At 42.0% G+C, this 25,423-nt stretch overlaps 1 protein-coding gene across 7 annotated transcripts in view; it reads right to left on the bottom strand.

The window, feature by feature from the left end:
* APLP2 (amyloid beta precursor like protein 2) overlaps positions 1-25,423 on the bottom strand; it is a 105,575-nt gene that overhangs the window by 7,234 nt on the left and 72,918 nt on the right. For 2 of the 7 annotated variants that reach the window (XM_077457883.1, XM_077457879.1), the window contains 8 exons: positions 19,739-19,869; positions 19,582-19,656; positions 15,903-16,061; positions 13,769-13,897; positions 6,688-6,787; positions 6,430-6,603; positions 2,228-2,263; positions 492-571 (listed from right to left, as the gene is read on the bottom strand). In XM_077457883.1, the coding sequence (XP_077314009.1) occupies positions 492-571; positions 2,228-2,263; positions 6,430-6,603; positions 6,688-6,787; positions 13,769-13,897; positions 15,903-16,061; positions 19,582-19,656; positions 19,739-19,869 (884 nt within the window). Of the gene's footprint in view, positions 1-491; positions 572-2,227; positions 2,264-6,429; positions 6,604-6,687; positions 6,788-13,768; positions 13,928-15,902; positions 16,062-19,581; positions 19,657-19,738; positions 19,870-25,423 lie in introns of all 7 variants that reach the window. The other 5 variants (XM_077457882.1, XM_077457878.1, XM_077457884.1 and 2 more) reach the window with 3 other exon arrangements.

The raw sequence follows: 25,423 nt of genomic DNA on the forward strand, positions 1-25,423 counted from the left end.
AACATTATCCCACTGGCTCGCTTTTAAGGCTAATGGAGAGAGAACTAGCCCATCTATTCGCCTATCCAGCGCAGTGATCTGATGGTGGTTCTAATAAAGCCTAGGCAAAAATTGAAGCCAGCCACCCGGTAACGCCTATAAAATGTTCTTGATTGGCTACATCATGTAAAACAAGATCAGTGCTAACGTGTTTCAGCTATTACAGCCTTACTCAATGATATGAGCCAGACTGTAATACTGTTGACACTAATCTGGTTTTACATGATGTAGCTAATACAGAACATTTATAGGAGTTACCGGGTGGCTGGCTTCAAGACTTGCCTTGGATTTCTACCAGGGGAGTCGGACACCTCAGCCTGAGTACCGGATCTCAGCAAACATTTCTAATGTTTTTGCGGTTTGGGTACTTCTTTGTGTATTCTTATAAGCCCTAATACACAGAAGGCTAAAACCTTATACAGAAATCATAGTCCAGCATGGAGGAAACTCACCACTTTCTTGTCGGCTTTGCTCTTGCTGTTGAGAATTTTCTCTTCGGCTCCGATCAGAGGCTTATCAGCCATTCCGGATCCTGGGTGGACACAAGAGCTGTCAGAATTCTGGCGTATTCAGAAATTTACAGAATACACAAATTTTACCTGGAGGAGCAGCCATATGTGAGACTGAGCATCTCAGCAGTAATGCAGCAACTTGGCCTCTAATCACCCAATTCAAATCTATCCTGTCACTGCTCAATATGCAGAGGCCTGATACCTTCCCATCCACTGTGGTTCCATCTGCTAATCCCTACATCACTACTGTGTGCTGTAGAAGAGGGAATTAAAACCAAAATAGAAGAGGCCAGTCATCTGACACACATTTGGTGTCCTGCATTTAGTAATAGAATGACAGCATGGAGTACTACAGGCCAAAGGCAGAGCCTATAAAAAGGCACGCAGCACCTTTCCGGTTTAAATGCACTGAAAAACCATCAATAAAAACATACCAGTGTTATTAAAAAAAAAAAAAAAAAAAAAAAAAAAGCCACACACCATAAGCATAGCAAAATCGTGGCAAAATTGCGCGCCTTTTTTCAGCACCATTATCGGTACCTTTGTCTTTATCAAAATATTCAACCGACCGGTTTCGTCCACCGAAATTTGGTTTAATTATTATTATTAAAGAGGACTACACTATGCTGGTACTCTCTGCTCCTTCACTTTTGTTTTTTGCTCCTGTCTTTATGGAGAAGCTGCAACTAGAATCTTATTGGGTGAACTTCTTTCTTTTGTCATTTCTATGGGAGATCAGGAGAAATTGACTTTGCGACATTGAAACTGTCAGGAGAACTTGCACAATATATTGTTGCTATTTAGTCCTAAGCTCTGTGCGCAGACCAGACCCAGCTGATCTTTCTTTGTAGAGTTTCTGCTAACCATATATTAGCTATGGCATCATTTCTTATCTGATGCTAGATATCTGAACCCCAACTTAAACCTCAAACCTAACACAAGATGTAGCAGGTATTGTGGGTACACAGGGTATGACAAGATATTCTACAGAGGTGCACACATCCCCTGCAGCCTGGATGCTGCATTACGTACTCTCACTTCATCACATGGCTGCAGCTCAGGAATAATTAAAACACACCCTTGGTCTACCCACTCCTAAATCATACAGAGATGGTTAGAGATTGGATGATAACAGGAGAAATGGGAGCAGGAATAACACCCCTTCACCAGGAGGAAGTCAGCAACTCACCGAAGAGAACCATGAACCAGAATCAAGTGATCACCATGAGCATTGATTAGATTGGAAGAGGTCAGTCTTTGCAGAAGGTGACAATTCAGAATTTGGTGGATTCAGTGTTCCTGGATCTGAACATCTTAAATAAAGGGTGGACTCCGCCTGTGTTCCAGGGTCTGAACATCATGAGGGTCCCTCTTCCTGCTGGATTTTCCATTTTACTTTACAACAAAGAAAGCAGCAAGAAGAGGGAAGACACCCCAAGCTGAGTGAGAACACCACAGGTTTGAGCGTTACAATTTTGGCTGGAGTACCCAAAAGCAGGTGCCCCAGTCCACCAAGCTCCACCTATAAATGAAATATCACTTTCCAGTAGGCCGACCCTTTAATTGTGTGGAAGAAGATTGGAATTGCTGTCTTCAGCAGACGGTAAAAGGGTAACTTATGGAAACCAAAGTGAGGTGACAGATGGGATGGGGGACAGTGCGAGAGAACAACCAACCTTTTCTGACTGGCAGGTAGGAGTCCTGTGACGCTTCTAGACAGAGGGGGGAGGGGTGAGGAAATGGGGAATAAGGAAAAAAAAAAAAAAGATAGAAAAGCAGAAAAAAAGATTAAAAATAACTAAAAGGTTTGTGGAAGCATTAGGATTCACGCGTGAGCTCAGTCAAGTGCCCGCCCCCTGCGACACGCCGCTGTGGCCAAAGCTTTCCAGTGGCTCTGGCAGGAAGGAGGGTTCATGCAGCACAATGTGTGTAAGTGTAGGGGCAGCGATGGCGGCAGCACGGCATTGTGGGAGTGAGTCCCTTCCATCACATACAGAGCACACTGACAGAGCGATGGAGGGGGAAGGTCACATGGGCTACACAAAGTGCAATGTGGTCCACAGGTCTACACACATCTAGCTGTGAATAAAAATGGGTAAGGGATACATACACGTATACACAGAAAACACACTTTAAATGTATAAATAAATAGATCTATAAATATATAAAAATGTATATATAAATGTTCTAGGACAAGATGTAAGAATGCCGACATCACTTCTACATTGTACATTCAGGATGCCATCACCAAATCAGCAGAAATCACGATTGTGTTCCCTATGCATGTTTGACTTCATGGAGTCAAGCACTCAACAACATTTAATATCACATTGTAATATTAATTAACAAACAGGGAGTAACTTGATGCAGTGAAAATTCCTGGCATCAATCTTTGAACGCAAATTCCCTTTAAAGCTGAACGCCAGTAATTGGACAAAACCTACCCTTGAAGTGGCAGCATCCTGCCACTGCAAGGGTTAACTGTTAGTCTAGTCCAGGGATATACAATTGGCAGACCTCCAGCTGTTGCAAAACTACAAGTCCCATCATGCCTCTGCCTCTGGGTGTCATGTTCATGGCTGTCAGAGTCTTGCTACGCCTCATGGGACTTGTAGATCTACAACAGCTGGAGGTCCACTAATTGCATATCCCTGGTCTAGGCTAAGGGTGCAGGGATAAGATGGATTACACTATTCCTGACTCCGGCAGGCTTCCGCTATCCATGCGACCAATCCAGTGCTGCCACATCTCTACGGCGCTTTCAACAGGTGTCTCATGCTCACGGGTTCTCCACATACAATACAGACTCAATAGTCCTGCACTGTACATGAAGATGTTGGGGGAGCTAGATCAAAGAACAGTGCAGAAGTCTGCTGGACTGAGGGATACGGTAAGTAATCCACATTAAACCAGGACCACTAAACTAAATGAGCAGGTTTTGTCTAATTTCCAGAGTTTAGCTAGATAAGTGACAAAAACAAAAACTCTAGCAAAATGGTTATAACTCAGGGATTACAAATCATCTTTATCTACTGACATATTGAAGTTATACAGATCTTTTGGCCAGGACCAGTCTGCATTTAAAGGCAACATCCAGACTGCACTCAGCCGTCCTCAACAACAGTATGTGAATATCATCCTCCTGGACATTTCGCAAGGTTCTGCAATCTAGTATGTATAAAAAGTGCGTTTTGTTCAAAATGCACTGCATTGCGATCTGCAGCGGTTGTCAGTGTTAACTTAACAACCCAAATGTAGGTTGCAAACAGTGTCTTTGTCTGCAGCAGATCGCATGCACAATACTACCATGCGATATGATTGCTGTGCGTTTTTAATGTAGTGCATGCACAACTTTCGTTGCACTTTGGCGCAATTTCAACCCATTCAATTGTGAATCGCACAGGAACTCGTAATGCATTCCTGTGCAATTCATGGTGTGACCCAGCATTTTGTGTAAAGACCACCCACTCAACTGGAGCACATCTAAGTAACCTGAGGAAAAAACCCTCTATACTGTCATTCACCCCTATAGTGGTTGTGATTGATGATTCAGCTCAACGAGTTTCCCGCATTTGAAACAGTCCGCTTTTTCAGGAGCTAAAGGGTCAGTTTGCGCTAAAGTAACTAAAATCAACATGTTGGAGATCATATTCCTATATTTTTCGATAAAGGAGGCTATTTATAGCATTTCAACCTTCGGGTTGACGTACTGGTCTTCTACCCCATCGGCTGATCACAGCAGAGCGACGACGGCTGGTCCGAGCGTATGCACGGTCTTCTGCACATGCCGGAGGTTACGCCGGATTGGACTGGATTGTTTTTATCGCTTGCTTAAACAGTATCACACTAGGGCAACCGTGCGCACTTTTCCTTTCTTTGTTTGCATAAATTGCATTCCACCACCCAGCAGATTAACAAGAGAGCTGCAGCGCCCTTAGTGACAGAAGATGTGCGTCTTCTCTTTTAATTAAGATTACCAGCTGGACTTGGAAGTTTTTTCTAAACAGCGCAAGGACTGGTGAAGTTTTTGTGTTTTTATAACCTATAGATTTCTTGGCATACGTTTGCTGTATAGCGTCAGGATCAATTTCTCACCTCAAAAAAAAAATAAAGTCAGAGAAACCCAGGGGTGTCAGTAGCACAGGGTGCACATTTTTGGCACACTGTATTTTTACCTCCTGTAGAAGCAGGCTGTCTCAATTCTGGGAAACGCGTTGAGCTGAATCATCAACCACATCCACTAGAGGAGTAAACATTTGTTAGAACAGAGAGGTTTCCCCCAGGTTATGTATATGTGCTCCAGTTAAGAGGATGATAGTTACATTAAGTTTTGGGTATTAATATCCATACTGCTCTTGTTATTTTATGTCAGGGTTTTTTTTGGTGTCTTTTCTCTCTGTATAAATGAAGCTATATTGTTTTTACAGAAACAGAGCTTTCGTTTTGTGGTGCCTCAAAAGTCCTGCCCCTTAAAACTTTTGCTCATACAGTTCTATTAATAGTAAGGATGTGGCCCAGTATGCGAGCGGATTCATTGAGGCTCGGTTCACACCTTTTTTGGTGCTTTTTGCACAAACCACAGTCCATTTATCATCTATACTTTTTTCTGTCGCTGGGTTTTTGGGTGTGTCAGGGACTTTTTTTTAAACACAAATTGGTGCTTTTTGCGTTACATAGACTTTAATGGAGGAGCTGCAGAAAAACATATGTGTTTTTACCACGATTTAGCATTTTTTAAATCTGCCCAATACCAAATTGGCCAAAAAAAAAAAAAAAACGCACCTCGCAAAAAAAATAAAAAAATAAAAAACGCACAGCAAAATGCACCAATTACAAACTGCATAGATGTGAACCGAACCTCAATGGCTATCAATTAGTATTTTTGAACAAGAATGACTGAATTCAATTATACATAAAATGATTTTTTTTATCATAATTTACAATTATAATGGAAAATTCTTTATTGTATTAATGGATTTTGATGTAATTCAGGTTTATGAATTTTGTAATTTTTTTTATATTTATATACAAGTTGATATCCACTGAACATTCTGTCTAGTTTTTTATTTATTACACTAATAAGTAACAATATAACATTTCATATGTTTTTATGTCAATTTTTAGGACTGAAGGGGGGGGGGGGAATCTTTAAACAAACAAAATGGGTTGGATGTTATAGGTTTTTTTTTTTATCTTTTGGCAATTCAGTTTCATTAAAAGCTCTGCTCGGTACTATCCCTTAGAAACTTTTTACATACAGCGGAACCTTGGTTTACGTCTAACGCGGTTAATGAGTGTTTTGAAAGACTAGCAATTTTATTTATTTTTTTTTTTTTTTACTTCGTTTGCGAGTGTTGTCTCACAAAACAAGCAGAATTCAAGATAATAGGGTGTGAAGTACCGCATTTGGCCAGAGGTGCGGGGGACACTGACGGTTTGGAGCCGTTCGTAAATACACGCAATCACTCAGAAAGACGCCATTCGAGTGTTTCCGAGTTCAACCGAGCTGTCCCCAAGTATTTCCGAGGCTCTCCGGCAACCCCCACGGCACATGCTGTATTGCATGTAATAGAAGCCAATGCGGAACAAATTATCTTTGTTTCCATGGACTTCTATGGGGAAACTCACTTTGATATGCGAGTGCTTTGGATTACAAGCATTCTCCTGGAATGGATTATGCTCGTAATCCAGATATATATATATATATATATACACACACACACACATATAGATATATATCTGTGTGTGTATATTATATATTCTCTCACACACTTTATTATGGAGGGTACAATAAGGTCATCTGCATCCTCTCCAGCTCCAGCGAAGCTACAAGTCCCAGAATGCCCCAACTTGAAGTACACTGCAAACTGTAAAATACCTTCAGATTCGGTAAATGCTGGGAATGTTTTGACCTGGAAAGGCCGATACGGTTTTCCCTCTCTCACAGGAGTTTCCTCGCTTTCCTCAGAGCTCACCCGTACATCACCCTGTGACTCGGAGAAAGAGGATGTGAACTGGTCCATGTCTGCCTTCTGCTCTTGCAGGAGTTCATCTATATGGGAAGAGAATAGGAGGTATGACATGCCTCAAGCCTCAAACACGGACGGAGAAGTCCCACAACACTGAGCACAATTACCAATCTCGTCCTGGATCTGTTCGGCCACATATGGCACTTTGTAGAGGAGGGACAAACTCTGGTTCATCCGTTCTTCGATTACATGGAGATGGGTCATCACCTGCAACACAGCACATCAATAAGTCACCATATGATGATTATCAGGTCTTAGTCTTTGTAAAAAGGCAAGTGAAGAGCCATACATACAGAATTTTGGGAAAACAACGACATCCGTACATAGGCCCCAGATACCCACATACGTTCCCGATTATGCATGAAGTGGCCCCTTCTATGAGCTGGCAAGCCCCAAGAGCCCTCTGCCAGAGCTTACAAACCTATGGGACTTCTAATGGACAGCTTGGCATAGTCAGTGTGTATTGTGTGGCGCATCTTACAGGCTGATGTGCGATGCCAGTGCCATGCTATGCAACACTGATGTGAGAGGTCACCTGCTAATACTATTTTTTTTATATAACTGTTTATTTAAAGAAAATGTAATAAAGAGGAAAAAATTAAAATCCAGAGCAATATACCACGAGTATTAGAAATCAATGTAGTTTTAGGCTGCATAAGTGACAATTACGAGCAGTTGAACATTACTTCCAACTTAATGAAGATAACAAAACGGGGTGACCCACCCCAAGGCCATAGCAAGAAGCCAAGAAAAGGTCACCCCATATTAAAGCATGCGGTACCAAGACAAAATTTAAAAAAACAAACAAGGAGCATTATATCCCATAAAGCATGAAATTACTACAACACAGTAACATTGGTATATGAGAGCTAAATATTACAAAAACTGTTAAAAATAGACAAAAAAAAAAATAAATAAAAAAAAAAAAAAAAAAAAAAAAAAAAAGATAAAAACCACAAAGCCCCAGAAAGGAAGAAGGAAAGAGGCCACATGGTGTGCAAAAGCTCAAGGTGATGAAGGAGCTTGAAAAGTTACATAATCGTCCCAGGCATCCCAAACTGCATTAAATTTAAAGTAGAACTAAAGGCAAAAGGTTTTTTTTTAGTTTTGGATAGTGGACAGGGATTAGAACATCCGTCAGTTTTTGATTGCTGTCTGTGTCCCAGTTAGGGAGATTCACCCTCTCCATTTCTCCCGTTTACCATTATCATAGAAAGTAAAAGAAAATCCCAAATTTTGGGTTGTCCCCAGAAAAGTAATAAGAGGGAAAATGAGGACACTAGTTCTGGTGACCTGGGGGTCCCCAAGGAATTCCCTTAATTTACAGGCATTTCTTCTCACTTCCCAATTTGGCTATGAGACAGGAAGTGAAGGGAAATCTCCCCAATGGGACACTGATGGTGAAAAATTAGAATCCTTCCCCCTACTATCTAAAATGAAAAAAATAAATTAAAGGTTTTGCCTATAGTTCTACTTTAACTAGGATATTGCGCAATCTACCCATAGAATATTCCATGGATCCAATTTCTCTAACCTGTTGTAGAAAGGCAGAAAAAGTCAGGTGGGGGTCGGTTTCCATTGAGAGCAATTAAGCATCTAGCCGCTGTAAGTATGTGTGTCATCAATTTTCTTAAGGATTTCCCTAGCTCCCACGCAAAAAGGCCCACAATTTGTTAGTGAATGCCTGATACTAATTTAATGCGAGGTTTTTTTTTTTTAAAGACACAAAATATCCAAAATGATCAAGGCCTGGTTCACGCCATTGAGAATCGGATGGGGAATATCTGCATGCAATTTGCAATAGCAGGAGATTTTGACTGGCTCTCTATGGAGCCAGATCACATATCTCTGCAGCAGGCCTGGTGCATTTTGCAGTCTATGCGCCTTTTGTTCCGTTTTAAATCCGAATTCACCTGAAAAACACTGAACCAGAACACACCGGACCCCTGCTGTGAGCCGCATGTGGCTCATATGTGAACGGAGCCTCAGTGAAAGGGTATGGAAGACATGCAAAGGGTTACACCACTTCTCCACTCAGATACTGTTTCACGGATATGGAAGGTTCGATTACATGAGAACTGCACTGATCTGTGTATGCACTTTTCATTTTAAATAGCCTCTCTAATGATTCTGAAGCTAGTCAGGATGCTGAATGATTAGATTGTATAGGTCCCACGAGGACCGAATTTGTTTTTTACATCTGCTCTTGAAGAGTCATTGTGGGTTAGAGACATCTAGAGAGATGAGGATATTTAGAGCATTTTCAACCAGGATGCCTTCAGATTTTTTTCTGGGGCAGCTTGGTAAAATGGCAAAAAACATAGCCTGAATTTTGTATAGTTGTATGAAAGCCAGCGGGTGGATGAAGCCTGCCTTTTAGTTAAAGTGGAGATCCACATAAAAGGAGAAAAGTTCAGCTTTAAGCACTTCTTACCCCCTTACTTGCCACATTTGCCGGGTCATTGTTTTAGGGGGGTTAGAGCAGGTACCCGCTCCCTTTTCCAGTTCTCCTCCCCCCCTCCCTGCAGTATTCTGGAACACGTCACAGGTCTCAGAAGATTGCCCGGCAACTGAGAATGCGCAGCACGACTCGCGCATGCAGCGTGCACCTGGCTGTAAAGCCACAAGCTGTCACAGGCGGGTGCCCACACTTACAATACCCGCGTCGGAGAGAGACGAGGGAGAGAGCGGAGGGTTTGGGCGGCCACATCGCTGGACCGTGGGACAGGTGAGTGTCTGTTTATTAAAGTCTACAGCTACACTTATTGTCTGCCGACTAATAAAAAAAAAAAAAAAAAAAAAAAAAAAAAAAACACAAAAGTGGCTGAAACGCCACTTTAAACAAAGCCACAGGTTTTTAATATGCACCTATACAACCTGGCAGCTGCTGCAGTCCCAACAACCAATGATGTCATTGGTTAATAAGGCAATGTCATAATGTGCTAATATACACATTGCATGCTAGCACATTATAAGAAATGTACCTTAGAACAAAGCCCTCGAGCGCCGCAATGTCACTGCTGAAATCTACCCCCGGTCTTACTTCTGGGTTCACGGACGCTGGCTACATAAATGGTAGGGGATGCGATGACGTCACTCCCACGCATGCGTGCTGGAGCCGCAGTTTCTATTACGGCTCTGAAGGTCCAGCACTGTAAACTGGACCTTTATAGCGCATGTGCCAATGAGGTTTTCAGCTGCATGCACTCTGAATATCTCCTAAACTGTGCAAGTTTTGGAGATATTCACAGTATCTACAGATAAGCCTTCTTATAGGCTTACCTATAGGTACACGCGGTAGTAGAGAGTTTACTACCACTTTAAAATACTCATCAGTACCAATGTGCAAAGGTTTGTTTTGCTTTGGATGAATAAATCAACTAACATATAGGTGTCCTACATGTGTGGATGTTGCTGCGTATGTTTTGCTTTTTTACATTTTAGAATGGGGTTTGTTCATCGTTTTAAAAGGAATCCTTGACTAAAAAATAAATAAATAAAAGTTAAGAAACACTGGCTTAGAAGATAAAAACAAAGGAAAAAGCCCCTCTAAGTGCAGCAAGACCAACAAATTTAATAAACCCAAATAAGTGGCACACGCACATTTCCATTGTTTAAATACAAGCTCATCATGAATGTGAAGGTCTGGGGCTCCAAGTTGGAGAGAAGCCAGGCAAAGAACGTTGGGGGTTCCACTGTTGATGCACCCGGGAAATTCCTCTTGTTCCGGGTGCATCAACAGTGGAACCCCCCCAACGTTCTTTGCCTGGCTTCTCTCCAACTTGGAGCCCCAGACCTTCACATTCATGATGAGCTTGTATTTTAACAATGGAAATGTGTGGGGCACTTATATGAGTTTAATAAATGTATCGATCGGTCTTACTGCACTTAGAGCTTTTTCCTTTCTTTTTATCTTCTATGTACCATAGAATCTGCTTCAGCACTGGCATCAGCTTGCCCTAGTGACAGACCTTCTCCGGAACTCTTTTGGACTTTTTACTATTATTATTACCGCAGCTGATGGTCTAACAGAGGGACCCTGCCTTTGCGTCTACCATGCCTCTCTTTTTTCTTAGAGATCAGGATACGGATGTTACCCCAGGAAGATGAAGGAAATCTGCATGGGACCTTCCTGGGTGTATAGCAGGACTGCAATGGATAAACGTCATAATGTACGTTTTAGCAGCCATTTTATGCTCAAGACGAACGGAGTTTGCTTTGGAGCGATGACAGTTGCACCACTAGGGGGAGCTAGTGGCATGCAACACCTGCAGCACTGGGTGCCGTGGTACGCAATACAAAGAGTGAAGACAAACATAGGCGGAGGAATTCTCACCTGACATGTTTACATTTTATAGGAAAATATACAGACGGCCGGCCTTGTAATATGAAGCCGTGATAGGCCAGGAAGGCCTCCACCAGGGCAAAGAGCAGGCATTACGTTGTTCTAAAAACCAATTGCTCATAAACAGGAGGGCTGCTGGGACAATCGATCCCTCTCCGGCACTGCCATGAACATGACTGCTCACCCAATCCTTACAATAGCATCATGCAATACACAGGGAATGGGGGTGGGGTTCAGACCTGCACAGCCATCTCATTACTGTTCATTTCTAGTGCATTATATGTGTAAATTCTGCAGTTCATGATTCCCTCTGCATGAACCTTAAAATAACGCCTCAATGTTTAACCACTTCAATACCGGGCACTTTCACCCCCTTCCTGCCCAGGAAATTTTTCAGCTTTCAGCACGATCACACTTTGAATGACAATTGTGCAGTCATGCAACACTAACAAATGTTATCATTTTCTTCACACAGAGCTTTCTTTTGGGGGTATTTATTCACTGCTGGGTTTTTTCATTTTTTTGTAAAAAAAAAAAAAAAAAAAGCCAAAAATTTTGAAAAAATTTTGTTTCGGTCAGTAAATTTTATAAGTAATTTTTCTCCTTCACTGATGTGCGCTGATTATGTCGCACTAATATGTCCCAATGGTAGGCGGCACTGATTAGGTGGCACCGATATGCCCCAATGGTGGTCACTGGACTGGGGCTGCACTGTTATCAGGGCACTGATGATCAGTGCCCCGATTACCTGCCCTGATCTCCCTTGTGAGGAGACAACACTGACCCGCTCTCCTCACCCAACACTCTGTCAGTGTGAGGTGAGGAGAGCCAATTAATGGCACTTCTGCATTTACATGTGACCGGCTGCGATCGGACACAGACGATCACATGGTTAAAGAGCCGTGCAATTGGCTCTTTACAGAGATCGTGGTTACGCTGTATCCTAGGAACATGGCGCGGGTGCGCAAGAGCAGCTACTCTGTGGCGCCATCATATGACATCCTCCCAGAATGAGAGCCACACTGCTCCTCCGTCATTTGGTGGTGGGCCAGTGGCAAGTGGTTAAAGTGAGCCCTTAAAAGTACAATTCCAAAATCCAAACTTAACTACACTTAAAAATGTTCCTCCCCCTAACACCTATGTTGACTAACCTGTGTAACAAAGATGTATATACACATTAATGGCATCCCAGCCTTAGTCCGTAGGGTGCAATATTGAGTTGGCCCACAGTTTGTAGCTATAACAGCTAAAACTCGTCTGGGAAGGCCGTCCACAGAGTTTAGGAATGGTTTGACTATTCTTTTAGAAGCGCATTTGTGAGATCAGGAACTGATGTTTGGTGAGAAGGCCTGGCTTGCAGTCTCCACTCTAATTCTTTCCAAAGGCGTTCTATCGGGTTGAAGTCAAGTTCCTCTACCCCAAACTCACTCATCCATGTCTTCATGGACCTTGCTTTGTGCACTGATGGAAATCATTTAGTAGAGGGGGGGATTATGGTGTGGGGTTGTTTTTCAGGGGTTGGGATTGGCCCCTTAAGTTCCAGTGAAGGGAACTCTTAAGGTGTCAGCATACCAAGACATTTTGGACTATTTCATGCTTCTAACTTTGTGGGAATAGTTTGTCCTTACTGTGCCAAAACGACTGCACACCAGAGCACAAACAAGGCCTGGACCTCAACTCAATAGAACACCTTTGGGATGAGCTAAAGCAGAGACTGCGAGCAAGGCCTTCTCGTCCAACATCAGTGCCTTGCCTCACATATGCACTTCTGGAAAGGCTGTATGCAAGGTTTAGGAGTGTGTCTATGGGAATGTTCGACCATTCTTCTGGAAGAGTTGAAGCTGTTATAGCTGCAAATGGTGGGCCAACTCAATATTGAACCCTACGGACTAAGACTGGGATGCCATTAAAGTTCATGGGTGTGTAAAGATAAGTGTACCAAAATAGTCTACTTAACTATTTGCTCCAGTCCGGCCACATGATTCCAGGCAGCTGCTGCAGGGGAGAAAGAGTCCTTCACAATGGCTGGGAATTGCCTGGGAGTGATAACGTCACCCTTAGGCTGCCACGGCCCATCTGTTGTTGGCACTGCCTCCTCTCCCCTGCAGTGGATACTGGCTAACATGGGGAGCCGGACCACATGACCGGAGCAGGTTGAAGTACACCTTTCTGACACAGGTTAGTCAGCATAGATGTTAAGAGGTGGGGAGAGCATTTTTAAAGCCTATTCAGGTTTAGCCTGGAGTTCTACTTTAAAAACTTTAATGCATTCTATGCATTAAGATGAAAAACCTTGTGTGGTGCTGCAGCCTTTTTTATTTTTTTTTTTAGAGGGAAGTTTGCTGGAAAATCGCGGTTAAGAAGCCTCAAAACGGGTTTGGCAGATTCTTACAAACAAACCAAACTAGGTTTAGGAGTAAAGGTTTGTTTTTTCTTTAAGCATTAAAGGGGTTATGCGAGTGACTAGTGATTTGACACTAATTCTCTGTGTGAGAAACCCCATCAATGGTGTCATTGCATGACATTTTACACCCTCCTTACACAAACACACAGGGCGGCACACAGAACCCCGGGCGCCTAACACCATTGTATGATGAATACTCACAGCTCAGTTGAGTCCAACAACCTACAGAGCCGTGCGCAACAGAAGTAACCAATCAGAGATGGCCCTTCTCTGGATTGTGCAGCCCTCATAGTAGCATTACACAATGCCTGGGGACCCGGGAACCTCTGCTGCTGTGTACATTGCAGTTATGTCTTCACAGCTTCTCAAATCTGTTCACCTAATAAGCCCCTATAATATGTTGCCACAAACACCATTACACCACATGCACAGCTTCTACCTGGGACTTCATCTGTGCCGCCTTCTCTGGATCCACAGTCAGAACGTGCTCATAATGGCGGATGGTGTGCAGCTTGTCCTTGTTCTCGGCACGAACATACTTCTTCAAAGCCTGAAGGATACGATGAGGCTGCAAGAGATCCAGACTGGTTAACATCACCTGAATAGGGAATCCAGGAACATAGAAGCATATTCTGTTCAAAAAGTAATAACTTGACTAATAACACACACACACACACAAAAAATATATATAAATAAAAGTAACACCTGCAGGGCAGAGCTGCAGTGCCACGTGATATGTTTTAAGACGTATAAGCACTTCTTCAGACTTGTTTAATATCACATGGCTGAATGGGGGGCGGTGGCTACAGTGCCTTCATTCACCACAGTAGGGGAGGGCTCAGCTTGGATGACAACACCAGTGCCTTCATTCATCACAATAGGAGGAGGCGTAATCTTGGATCACAACACAGAGAACCAGTACATGGAGCAGACAGGAGATAGGCTACATTGCTCTTCTTTAGCTCCCCACAAAAGAACACCCATAAATTGGGCTTCATTCTGGGGTGGAGCTTACAGCCAGCGCAACAGCCATAATGTTCTTTTATTGCATTATGCAGCCATGGATCAACAATAAATTTGATGTTATGGTGATACTTCTTTACGTATAAACTTTATTTCATTTCTTTACAAATTATATAGGCGTGTGAACGAAGCTTAATGTAAATACTTTACCAATATGTTAATTTGTAGACTTGGTCATTTTATATATTTGCACACATGGCGGTAGCCATGTTAGTTTACCACTTGCTTACTGGGCTGTTTTTTTCACTGTTTGCAAACACGGTAAAATCTGCTAAAAATAACTGTAACTCCCCCTAACAGTATAATATTTTCTGAAAGCAGAGACCATGGAGATTAAAATGGTGGTACTTGCAATTTCTTGTGTTTCACAATACTTGCACAATTATCAAATGCATATATTCAAGAAAGAAAATGAATTTTAGTGTGAACACACATGTGCCCATTTATTTAAAAATATAAATTATGGGTTTGCATTGAGTAGATAGATACCGAACTTGTCAAGTCTTAAAATTGCACAAGCTTTTGGAATCGCAAAGAACTATTAAACCGCAAAACTCTCCATAGGCAGACATTAAAGATCATCAGTTTAGCATTAACCTTAAAATATGGCCCTAAAACTACTGCTCTCACTCAAACGTTCGCAACAATACCCAACGTGGGCCCCAATTGACGTTTACATATATTTGTTTGCCCAACATTGCACTTTATATGAGTGTGTGCAAGAGTGACAGGGGTGCTTTCATTTTTTGTGTTTTTGTAACGACTCATTTTACTTTTAACTTTATTGCTATCACAAAGGGGCCAAAAATTTCCCTACAGATAGCATGGACAGGTGCCAAGTACTGTTTATGGAGACACTGGGGGTCCAGTTAATCCGTAATGTCTCCCCTTCACTCCAAATCAGCCATTCAAGCACAGATTGGGTTTGAAGAGCTGCATCCTCAGCTACACTAGTTGAGGAATGGCAGCTGTGACCCTTGAAGTAATGTAATACATATCACTTCCAGGGTCATTATTCACAGAAGGGGAACTTGGAGAGGGATCCCCTTTAAAGAGCCACCTGGTCACTTTTATTGGAAATCCCTTTGCTGGCTCTTAAAGCTGCTACCAAGCTCACAGCTGCAGCAGCTGTATGCTTGTTTTAATCACTTATCTACCATGCCATTTTTAATCTCACCTTGGTAGACAAGTGGCATATATATATATATATATATATATATATATATATATATATATATATACACACATATATATATATATACACACATATATATATATATATACACACATATATATATATATATATATATACACATATATACACACACATACATACACACACACACACACAATGTGATTCCTAACTAAAGAGTCGTCACCAAGTCCTGTATGGATAAAATGCATTATCTCCAATAGTACTCAACAGTGTCTGTATTCTGCTTTCTCTTTGGTGAAGATCTGCTCAGACTTGAAGAAAAACCCTTAATTTGGCCAATATATCCCCAAATTACTATGTAAAACACTATTTAAAAAAAAATCAAGTCACTCACACGAGGGGGCTCAGCCTGCAGGGCCGACAGGTAGTTCTCCAGGGCAATGCGGCGTCTATCATTCAGCATGGCCTCCACACGCTCCAAGTGGGTCTCCACAAGCTGCTGCTTCTCATGTGCTGCCTCCTTCTCTAGGGCCTTCACGGTGGCCTGGTAATGCTAGAAAGACAAGTGAATTACCAACAAGATCAATGTATATGTTACGAATGTCATTAGGATTCAGGATGCCAGATCCTCCACCCCAGCACAGGGTTAAAATTCCATTAGCTCTCAGGTGAATGTCATTAGCTGCTGCTGCTTTTATAGCGGATACTCATTAACCGTGACTCCAATAATTACAAAGTCACCCACAGCAACACATACAATTACACCTCACTGGCTTTAAAGGTGGCAGAAGGACATGACGGAAGGAAAGGATAATAATGAAACTCTCAACACAAAACCAACACTTCAAATTATGAACCAAGTACAAGTGGATCATGTCTGATCCTAAAAGGTACAAAAAGCTGCAAAATTAACAGGAAACTAATAAAGGAGAAAGAAAAGGTTCTGCAGAAAGACAATAAAATGCAATAGAAACCGGACAGATTCAAATAGCTTCTTTTATTTATCCTTGGTGGTCTGGAGATCCATGCCAAGAAGGTGAAAAGACAAGGATGACCTTCAGATCATGCACAAATCTGAAGACTCTTTGACCAGTTTCTTGCTTGGCTTGGATCAGCCCAGAACACAGAGCATCTATAGAGTACAGCAATGCAGGCAAGATCATCTAGCATTTGGGCAGGAAACAGAATCTAGACATCTCAAATATAAAGAAAACAAAATATACTGTTTGCAATTTACAGGTAAAGAAGTGATGTAGTGATATAAGAGCTGAGATTAAAAGTACCATTTCTGTCTTTGCAGTTGACACCAAGATATGCAATGGACTAACGTCCTTACAGGATGTCTCCAACTTACTAGCCAACCTCAATGCTCTGTTTAATTGGGCAACTGTGGCAGGTGACGTTTAATGTTGATTAAAGTAAAGTTATGCACTTGGGGGCTAAGAATATGCACAAATTATACATACTAGGGGGAAGTACAACTGGGGGAATCCATAGTGAAAAGGATCTGGGGGTTTTGATAGATCTTAAGCTCAATAATACCATGCAGTGCCAAGCTGCGGTTTCCAAATTGAGCCTTTCTTGTATTAGGAGAGGTATGGACTCCAGAGAGAGATATCATTTGGCCCCTGTACAAATCATTAGTAAGACCTCATCTGAAATTCAGTTTTGGGCACCAGTTCTCAAAAAGGATATCGGGGAACTGGAGAAAGTGCAGAGAAGTGCAACCAAACTGATAAGAGGCATGGAGGAGCTCAGCTATGAGGAAAGATTAGAGGAACTGAATTTATTCTCTTGAGAAGAGAATATCAAGGGGGGATATGATCAACATTCATAAATACATAAGGGGTCCAGTAAGAGTGGGAAAATGTGGAACAGACTCCCTCATGACCTGGTTCTGTCCAGCTCAGTAGATTGCTTTAAAAAAAAATGCAAGGATTCTTCCCTAAACGTACATAATATAACGAGATACTAATATTTATAGGTAAAGTTGATCAAGGGATTATCCAAATGCCTCTCGGGGGAACAGGAAGGAATTTTTTCCCCACTGCTGGAGCAAATTGGATCATGATTTGCTGGGGTTTTTTGCCTTCCTCTGGATCAACTGTGGGTATAGAATTGTGTATACGGGATTATAACTTTTTTCCCCCTTTTATGGGTTGAACTAGATGGACGCGTGCCTTTTTTTTCAACCTAACTATGCAAGATGTCTCATCAGAAACATTTTAAACTTCCTTACTGTCCCCAGGGAACAAAGTGCATTGATCGTGTTGTCCTATTCTTTCTGATAGGTGTGCCAGATGCAGAACGAGTGTGGTTGACTGTGCGGCCCCATCTCCTCACTGCTGTCTGACCACACTGCTCAGTAGGACATGAATACCTAATTACTGGTGACAGTAGTGGTCTTTGGCTCCAGGCCCTTACCCAAGATCAGTGCCTTCACTAATTGTGCAGGAGGGGCGTGTCAGTGAGATTGTGAAACACAAACTGTACTGATCTCAGGCATGCCAATAGCTGACATGCTCTCAGCTGCCTCAGCTCCATAAATTGGGCTTCATGCAGGGGAGGGGCTCAAAAACTATTTTCTCTGACATAAAGATGTCATTTTCTGCAGAACTGTTCTCGGATTCCACAGAATTTAAACATCTTTATGTCTGCTAGGAAGTATTTAAGCATGAATCAAGCTAAGATTTTATCCCTAATGAGACTTCTTTAACCTGCAGTGGACGCTGATGAAGCTCATAGGTTAAACATTTTAACTCGAAGCTAAAAAATTACCAGCACTAGGGATTGTTAGGAAACACCTGTTTTTTTTTCTCCTCAACACATTATTTTCTGGGCGTTCTTTCAAATTACGAGCAAAGCTTTGGTAGGAAGGTTACTTAGATAGTTATTCCCCTCTAGAAGAGGCTTCTTATTTATTCTCTCATGCACGTTCGTGAAAATGATTAGGGAGTTCAATACCTGTCAAGTCTATTTTCAGAAAAGCCTGGTCAGTAGGGTTACCCTCCCCATACTACTAAGGGAAGTGGCTCACTTCAAAGTAGAAAAATCATTTCCCATTAAAAAATATGCTGCAGCACTATAAGTTAATGAGCACTTTGAACGAGCTGTTCAAAGCTTATTTACAAGTCTGTCGCTTGTCAGTTGGCACTTGGCCACATCCAGTAGTCCAGAAAGGTAGAACTGGACAGGGCCGATACCCTTTTTTGGCTTTTTTAAATGATACAGTGGTATGCAACGGGCTGATACCCCTTAACAGTAGAGTGCACAAAGTAGCACAGGATTTGCATCTAAACAGATGTAACACACTTACAATGGTATATTTAACATATCAAATAAGACCAAAATTAATCGTTTGGGTTTACATCAACCTTAAAGTGGAAGTAAACCCATCGATTTAAACAGCTAAAAAAAAAGGCATGCCAGGAATGCTAACTGCACATTGGCTGTGCTCTCAGCCAAACTATCAAACCATCCAGTGGCTGGTCTCATAAAGAATCACATGTGCAGCACCATAGCAGTTGAAAATTAAACAGAGGCAAAGATGGCAGCTTCCTTGGCTGAAAACAATAGGAGAGTTTACTTCCACTTTAAGCATGTCTAGATTAAGACGCAGAGTCCTGAAGATGCCTGGAAATGGAGCTACCAGGTATACATCATTTACTGGTTAAAGCGGACCTTCAGTCATTTTTTTCCATTTGTCCATCTATTAAATCTTTGCCCTTGTTTTAACTTTGGATAGTAAATCTTTTTTTTCTGCCAGTAAATACTTTATACAGCCTAAAGAAAGCTTCAGAGCTGGAGGTGTGCGGGTGTACATCCAGGAAGTGAACAGGCAGCAGCTTCAGCTGCCCACAGTTAAAATGTGTGCAACCAGACTCACTAGACGGAGATTTCTGCAGCATCTTTGGCAAGGACAGAATCACAGTATATATAAAATAATATGCAAAGTAGCTGTAGGGAAGCTTCAGAATGGCAAAAAGTTTTTATTACAAATTATGTGAGCAGACTGCAGTTCCTCTTTAAAGTATACATGCTGGCCTCCTAATCAGGAATAGATAGCCACTTACCTGCATCAGGGTTTGTTTCTCAGCTTTTGGCATGTTCTTGGCCTGGTGTTCAGCTTCCTCCCAATCTTTCTTTGCCTAATCGGAGGAGGTGGAGAATTAGAACACAGCTACACTGATAAGGCTGTGAAGCCATCCCTGCTCACCGGCCTGGACTTACCCGGTCCATCCTGTTGCGGTGTCGCACCTCAAGCTGCTCTTTGGCCTTCTGGAAGCGAGCATGCTCATTGTCATCAGCTGGGGTCTCTAGATAGATGTCCACATCATCAGGTGGAGCAGAGGTGGCAGGAACTGGAAAAAGAAAGACTCATAAGTTAGGAATGTTCTATGCATCATCTACGAATCCCCGACCTGGACAGTGGATTAGGACATTAGAGGCAGCAAAGCGGCAGAAGGTTAAGAAATAAGCACAACTTCCATTCATTGACAACAATCACACAGCAAGATCTGAAGTGTGGAGGATGTGCATTGTTGGGATAACAAGAAGGCATCTTGTAGATTAGGGGGCTCCATTCTGTACCATCCACAAGGAACACTGGACAACTCTAATGCTGCAGAATTTTTCATCCGGGGCAGAAAGGCCTTGTTTCTTAAAACACTACAATCTTAAAGTGATAGTTTTTAATCGTAAAAAAGCGCAATGTTGCAAACAGGTTATACTTGCCTGCTCTGTTGCAATGGATTTGCATAGAGCAGCCCAGAACCCCCTCTTCTGTAATCCTGGCTCCTCGTGTTCAGTGCTCCCACAACAAGCAGCTTGCTATGGGGCACCCAAGCTGAGTCACAGCTCCCGGTGTACATTGACACACGGCACCCGCCGTGCTCTCAACTGATTGGCTAGCTGACTTCAATTAACAGCAGCGGCAGCCAATGGCGCTGTTGCGTCTCACCAAACAGGAGGGAAGCTCTCGGATGGCTGAAACACTCATGGACATCGCTGGACAGAGAGGGACCTCAGATAAATATTAGGGGGGCTGCTACACACAGAAGGCTTTTGTTGTTCTTAACCACTTAAGGACCGCCTCCTGTATATATATATATATTAATATTATATTATATATACATACACACACACACACACACACATATATATATATATATATATACACATACACACACACACACACACACACACACATATACATACATACATACATACATACATACACACACACACACGCGTCGGTACTTTGAAGATGGTTCTCAGTATTGGCAGCAGCTGCTGCCACAACCGAGATATCCATCTTTACAGGAGGCGGCCCTGTTTACGATAATAGTGGTTTCCGCGGCAGGTTCGCTGCGAGATCACCGTTAGCGGTGGCAGGAGAGGGGCCACCCCCTCCCGCCGCTCTCCTGTGACCCCCGCTGCTTACCGGAGCCGTCGGTAGCAGCGGAGGCGATCGGGTAATTTCCTGTGCTGGGTCGGAGACGAGTGAGGCCAAGATGGCCCCCACCCGTCTCTATACCATAGGAGGGCGGAAGCGACGTCAAAACGTCACTTCCGCCCATAACTCTTAAAGGAACATTTTTTCAATGTAATTTTTTCAAATGACTTTTTTTTTTTTATTTCTATGGCATTTAAGTCCAAATATGAAATCTGAGGACTTTGACCCCAGATCTCATATTTAAGAGGACCTGGCATCTTTTTTCTATTATAATGGATGTTTACATTCCTTGTAATAGGAATAAAAGTGATCCATTTTTTTTAACAGTGTAAAAATAAATAAAATCAAGTAAAAAAAAAAGAAATATATATATATATATATATATATATATATATATATATATATATATATATATATATATATATATATATATATATATATATATATATATATATATATATATATATATATATATATATATATATATATATATATATATATATATTTTTTTTTTTAAAAAACACCCCCATCCCGACGAGTTCCTACAGAAGCGCGCAGAAGCGAACGCATATGCGAGTAGCGCCCACATATTAAATCGGTAGTCAAACCACACATGTGATGCATCACCACGATCAGTAGAGCGAGAACAATTCTAGCCATAAACCTCCTCTAATGCAAAACATGCAACCTGTAGAATTTTTTAAATGTCGCTTATGGAGATTTGAGGGCAAGTTTGGTGCCATTCCACGAGCGGGCACAATTTTTATTTTTTTATTAAAAAAAAGTGCACTTGTAAGACCGCTGCGCAAATACGGTGTGAAAAAAAGTATTGCAATGACCGCAATTTTATTCTCTAGGGGGTTAGAACCCCCAAACATGATATAGTTTTTTTTTTCTAAGTAATTTTTTACCAAAAAAATTAATAAAATAAAACTGTTTTAAACATGAGTCTGAAAAAGAGGCCTGATCCTTAAGTGGTTAATGCATTGAATGCATTAAGATAAAAAAGCTTCTGTCTTTACAAACACTTTAAGGCATTTGCAGACAAGCTACTGAGCACATTAAGGGTAACCACCAACATATTGCCTCCGCCCAGGCAGTGTACAGTCTCCTATTAGCATGAATGGCTGCATGCTGCTCTACTCGTGTATATGGTGCTATTGTAAACACCAGTACAGTATACAGGTGTATAAAAAAAAAAAAAAAAAAAAAAAAGTACTATATATTTTTTTTGCCTACGGTCATATAGACACTACAACAGCAGTGCACAGTGAATCATTTTAATCAGAAGCTGTACAGGTTGTGTCTGAGTGCAGCAAATACACCAACAATTGCACTGAATATGCCCAGTCACCCATGAGCACCCTTGGATGCATATCAACATTCTTACATGGCGAGCCAAAACAACAACTCTACAACTCTAACCTGCAATTTTACATTTATTTCTGTCCTTAGAGGTGGCAAAAAAATTAAATATGATAAACTATTACTATGCTCAGTTTTTGGGTTGCTTAACAAATCCAGACTATGATCAAAGAGCAAACACTGCCCCATGTGAAACATGTAAATCCCCTTTGTGAATCACAGGGTGCCAGTTCAGCTCATGACTTGGGCGTGGCAGAGAATATCGAAGGAAGGTTGACCACACTCCAAAAAAAAGGACAGAACAAATAAGCTTTACTGTATAAAATCCACAAAAAAATAAAATAAAAATAAGGACATCCCAGACCCACGATACAAGGAGACAGCGGCAGACTAAGCTAACTTAACCAAACTGATGCCCAAAAATATAACAATTAAAAACCATCAATTTCAGATTACCACTTGGTGACACATTAAACTGGTGTGTAGTAGCCAGTAAATGATCAGATTTAATCAAATTGGGTTACAAAGTAATGATGGCCAATATGCGATTGGTTACCTCCTACACCCCCCTCCCTGTGTTCTCTCCTGTAAGGCAAGATTAGGGCGTGGGATAAGCATGACAACTGAAGATTGTGATGTGTGCGGCCTGATACACGTTCCCAGGAGAGGACAGCTTGGACATGGTGTCCTATCACATAACATTTCTCCATGGCACACAATGACTCCCGTGTATCAGGCACATCAGTCGCAGCAAAGCCAGGCAGAGAGCCAGGTGAGGAGTCACCGCACCAGACGCGGGAGGAACCGGCCTCTCACTAACTTCAATGCCAATGTAATCCAGAGGACTGGGAACTTTTGTTTCTTTTCAGCAAAAGGTAACTAAGGCATCATGTAATGAACACAAACCGAGTTACAGTAAAACCTTGGTTTGAGAGCGTTTTGCAAGACAAGCAAAATTATAAATTTTGACTTGATATACAAGCAATGTCTTGATATACAAGTAGCGTCATGTCACAACGGAATATAAAAGAGAAGAGAGGAGCCTCTAAGTGTAGCAATATGGTTACATTTAATGAAGGTACAACATTTAGAAACTCACATGGTTGATGATTAAAAGAGGCACATCTAAGTATGTAGGCATCCGGGATAAAGCTGTCCACATAGAGCGTCCTCCTCACTACCAGCGACGTCATCCCTTCCACTCTGCGATCCACAAGCGATTCAAGCCTCGCTTTTAGATTGCTCTACTGCAGGGTAGTCCTCCCGGTCACGACTGCAGACTGACAGCTGTGAGAGCCGGTGGTGGGGAGGATGGTCTATATGGACAGCTTTACCCCAGATGCCTGCATACTTAGATGTGCCTCTCAATCATCAACCATGTCAGTTGCTAAATTTTGTACCTTCATTAAATGTAACCATATTGCTACACTCAGGCCGCGTACACACGCGGGGACTGTTCGCTCAACTTTGTCCGCTGAACAGTGTTTCGGCGGACAGTCCGCTCGTGTGTGGGCTTTCAGCGGACAGTTTCAGCGGACAGTCTGCTGAACAAAGTTTTTCGGAAATTCCGAAAAACTGTCCGCTGAAACTTTGTTTCAGCGAACAGTCCCCTCGTGTGTAGGCTTGTTCGTCAAACTAAGTTCCGCGCATGCTCAGAAACGATTTACACGCCGAAGTTTGCATTGCAGTGTATAGGACGTCGTTTTCTAGTCCCGTCGTACGTTGCCATTCACGTCATCGCGCACGGTTTCAGCGGACTGTTCGTTCGTCGTGTGTGGCCAAGTCCGTCCATGCTAATTTTGAGCGGACTGTCCGCTGAAACTGTTTGACGGACAAAGTTGAGCGAACAGTCCCCGCGTGTGTACGCGGCCTTAGAGGCGCCTCTCTTCTCTTTTATACTCTGTAGCTCCTGCTGGATTTTGCTTCTAATCCTCTGGTGGAGGCTTCCATTTGTGGATAGGCGATTTATATTCTGCCTGACAAAGGGCCGTTAGTGCTCAGACGCGGACCAATAGTTTTACTCCATGGCAAAGGGACTTGGAGTCTCTGGATGATGAGGAATGGACTCAGGCGCTGGAGGTCTCGCCCTCCCAGTGTCTGGCTCAGTTCATTGTTCAGAGAACCCATTACTTCCCGCAGAAGCTTTATTCTTAAGAAAAAGACATCGCCAACATGTCCCAGTAGAATACAGTCAACTGGTCTCTATTTCTTAGGTTATGGCAATGACCCAAACTTCACTACTACTGGGAAAAAGGGGTTTATAACTTTGAATTCCCCATGTTGAATGAGGGTCACAATAGATCACAAATTTGCCATTTTGGGGGTGATTCCAGAAGATTTACTTTCAGAGGAAATGCTATGTGGACAAGGTCCTTATACTTAATGCGCAAAATCATATTCCAAAGTGGATTACGCCTACATCCCACACAAAGGTGAGCTGTTCTTAATTTCACATTGCAAAGGGAAAAATTAACCTACAAACATAAGGGAAAGTCTGAATACATTTCAGAACATATGGTCCTGATGGGTGGACTCGAATAACCCACTTGTTGATGCCCCTCTTCGGGATGATAGAATAATAAAGCATAAATAATGGTTTCCCGGTGGCAACTGGTATACGGGTTGACCATGAAATGGACAAAGGTGGAGGAAGAGTAAAGGTCACAAGGGAGAGGTCAAGTATTTAAAGTGTAAAACATCACACTCTGCGTGTGGTGAAAAATACTAACTCTTTCACAATTTGTTTCCATAAGGGTACATCATGACCAATGAGTCAGTACGTATACACAAATACATTATGGTAAACATGGGTATTGGTCATTGATGCTTTTTATAGTCTAAAACGTTATGACGGATTTGGTACCGTTTTATGTGTTTTATCAGACACCTTTGTGATATTCTTTTGTTATAGCGTATTTGTCTTTGTAACGTAAAAAAAATAAAAACGTACTAAAAATTATTTGATTTAAAAAAAAAAACGCAATGCAATACAGCTACCTGGAAGTTTTATGGTACACAGAAAAATAACCATAACATACAAGGCCATTCACAACATCACCCCCATCTACATCACCAACCTCATCTGCAGATATCGC

Source organism: Lithobates pipiens, unplaced genomic scaffold, assembly GCF_037356315.1.
Source record: "Lithobates pipiens isolate NorthernLeopardFrog02 unplaced genomic scaffold, aLitPip1_a1.2 Scaffold_27, whole genome shotgun sequence".
In the NCBI taxonomy this organism is placed as follows: Eukaryota; Metazoa; Chordata; class Amphibia; order Anura; family Ranidae; genus Lithobates; species Lithobates pipiens.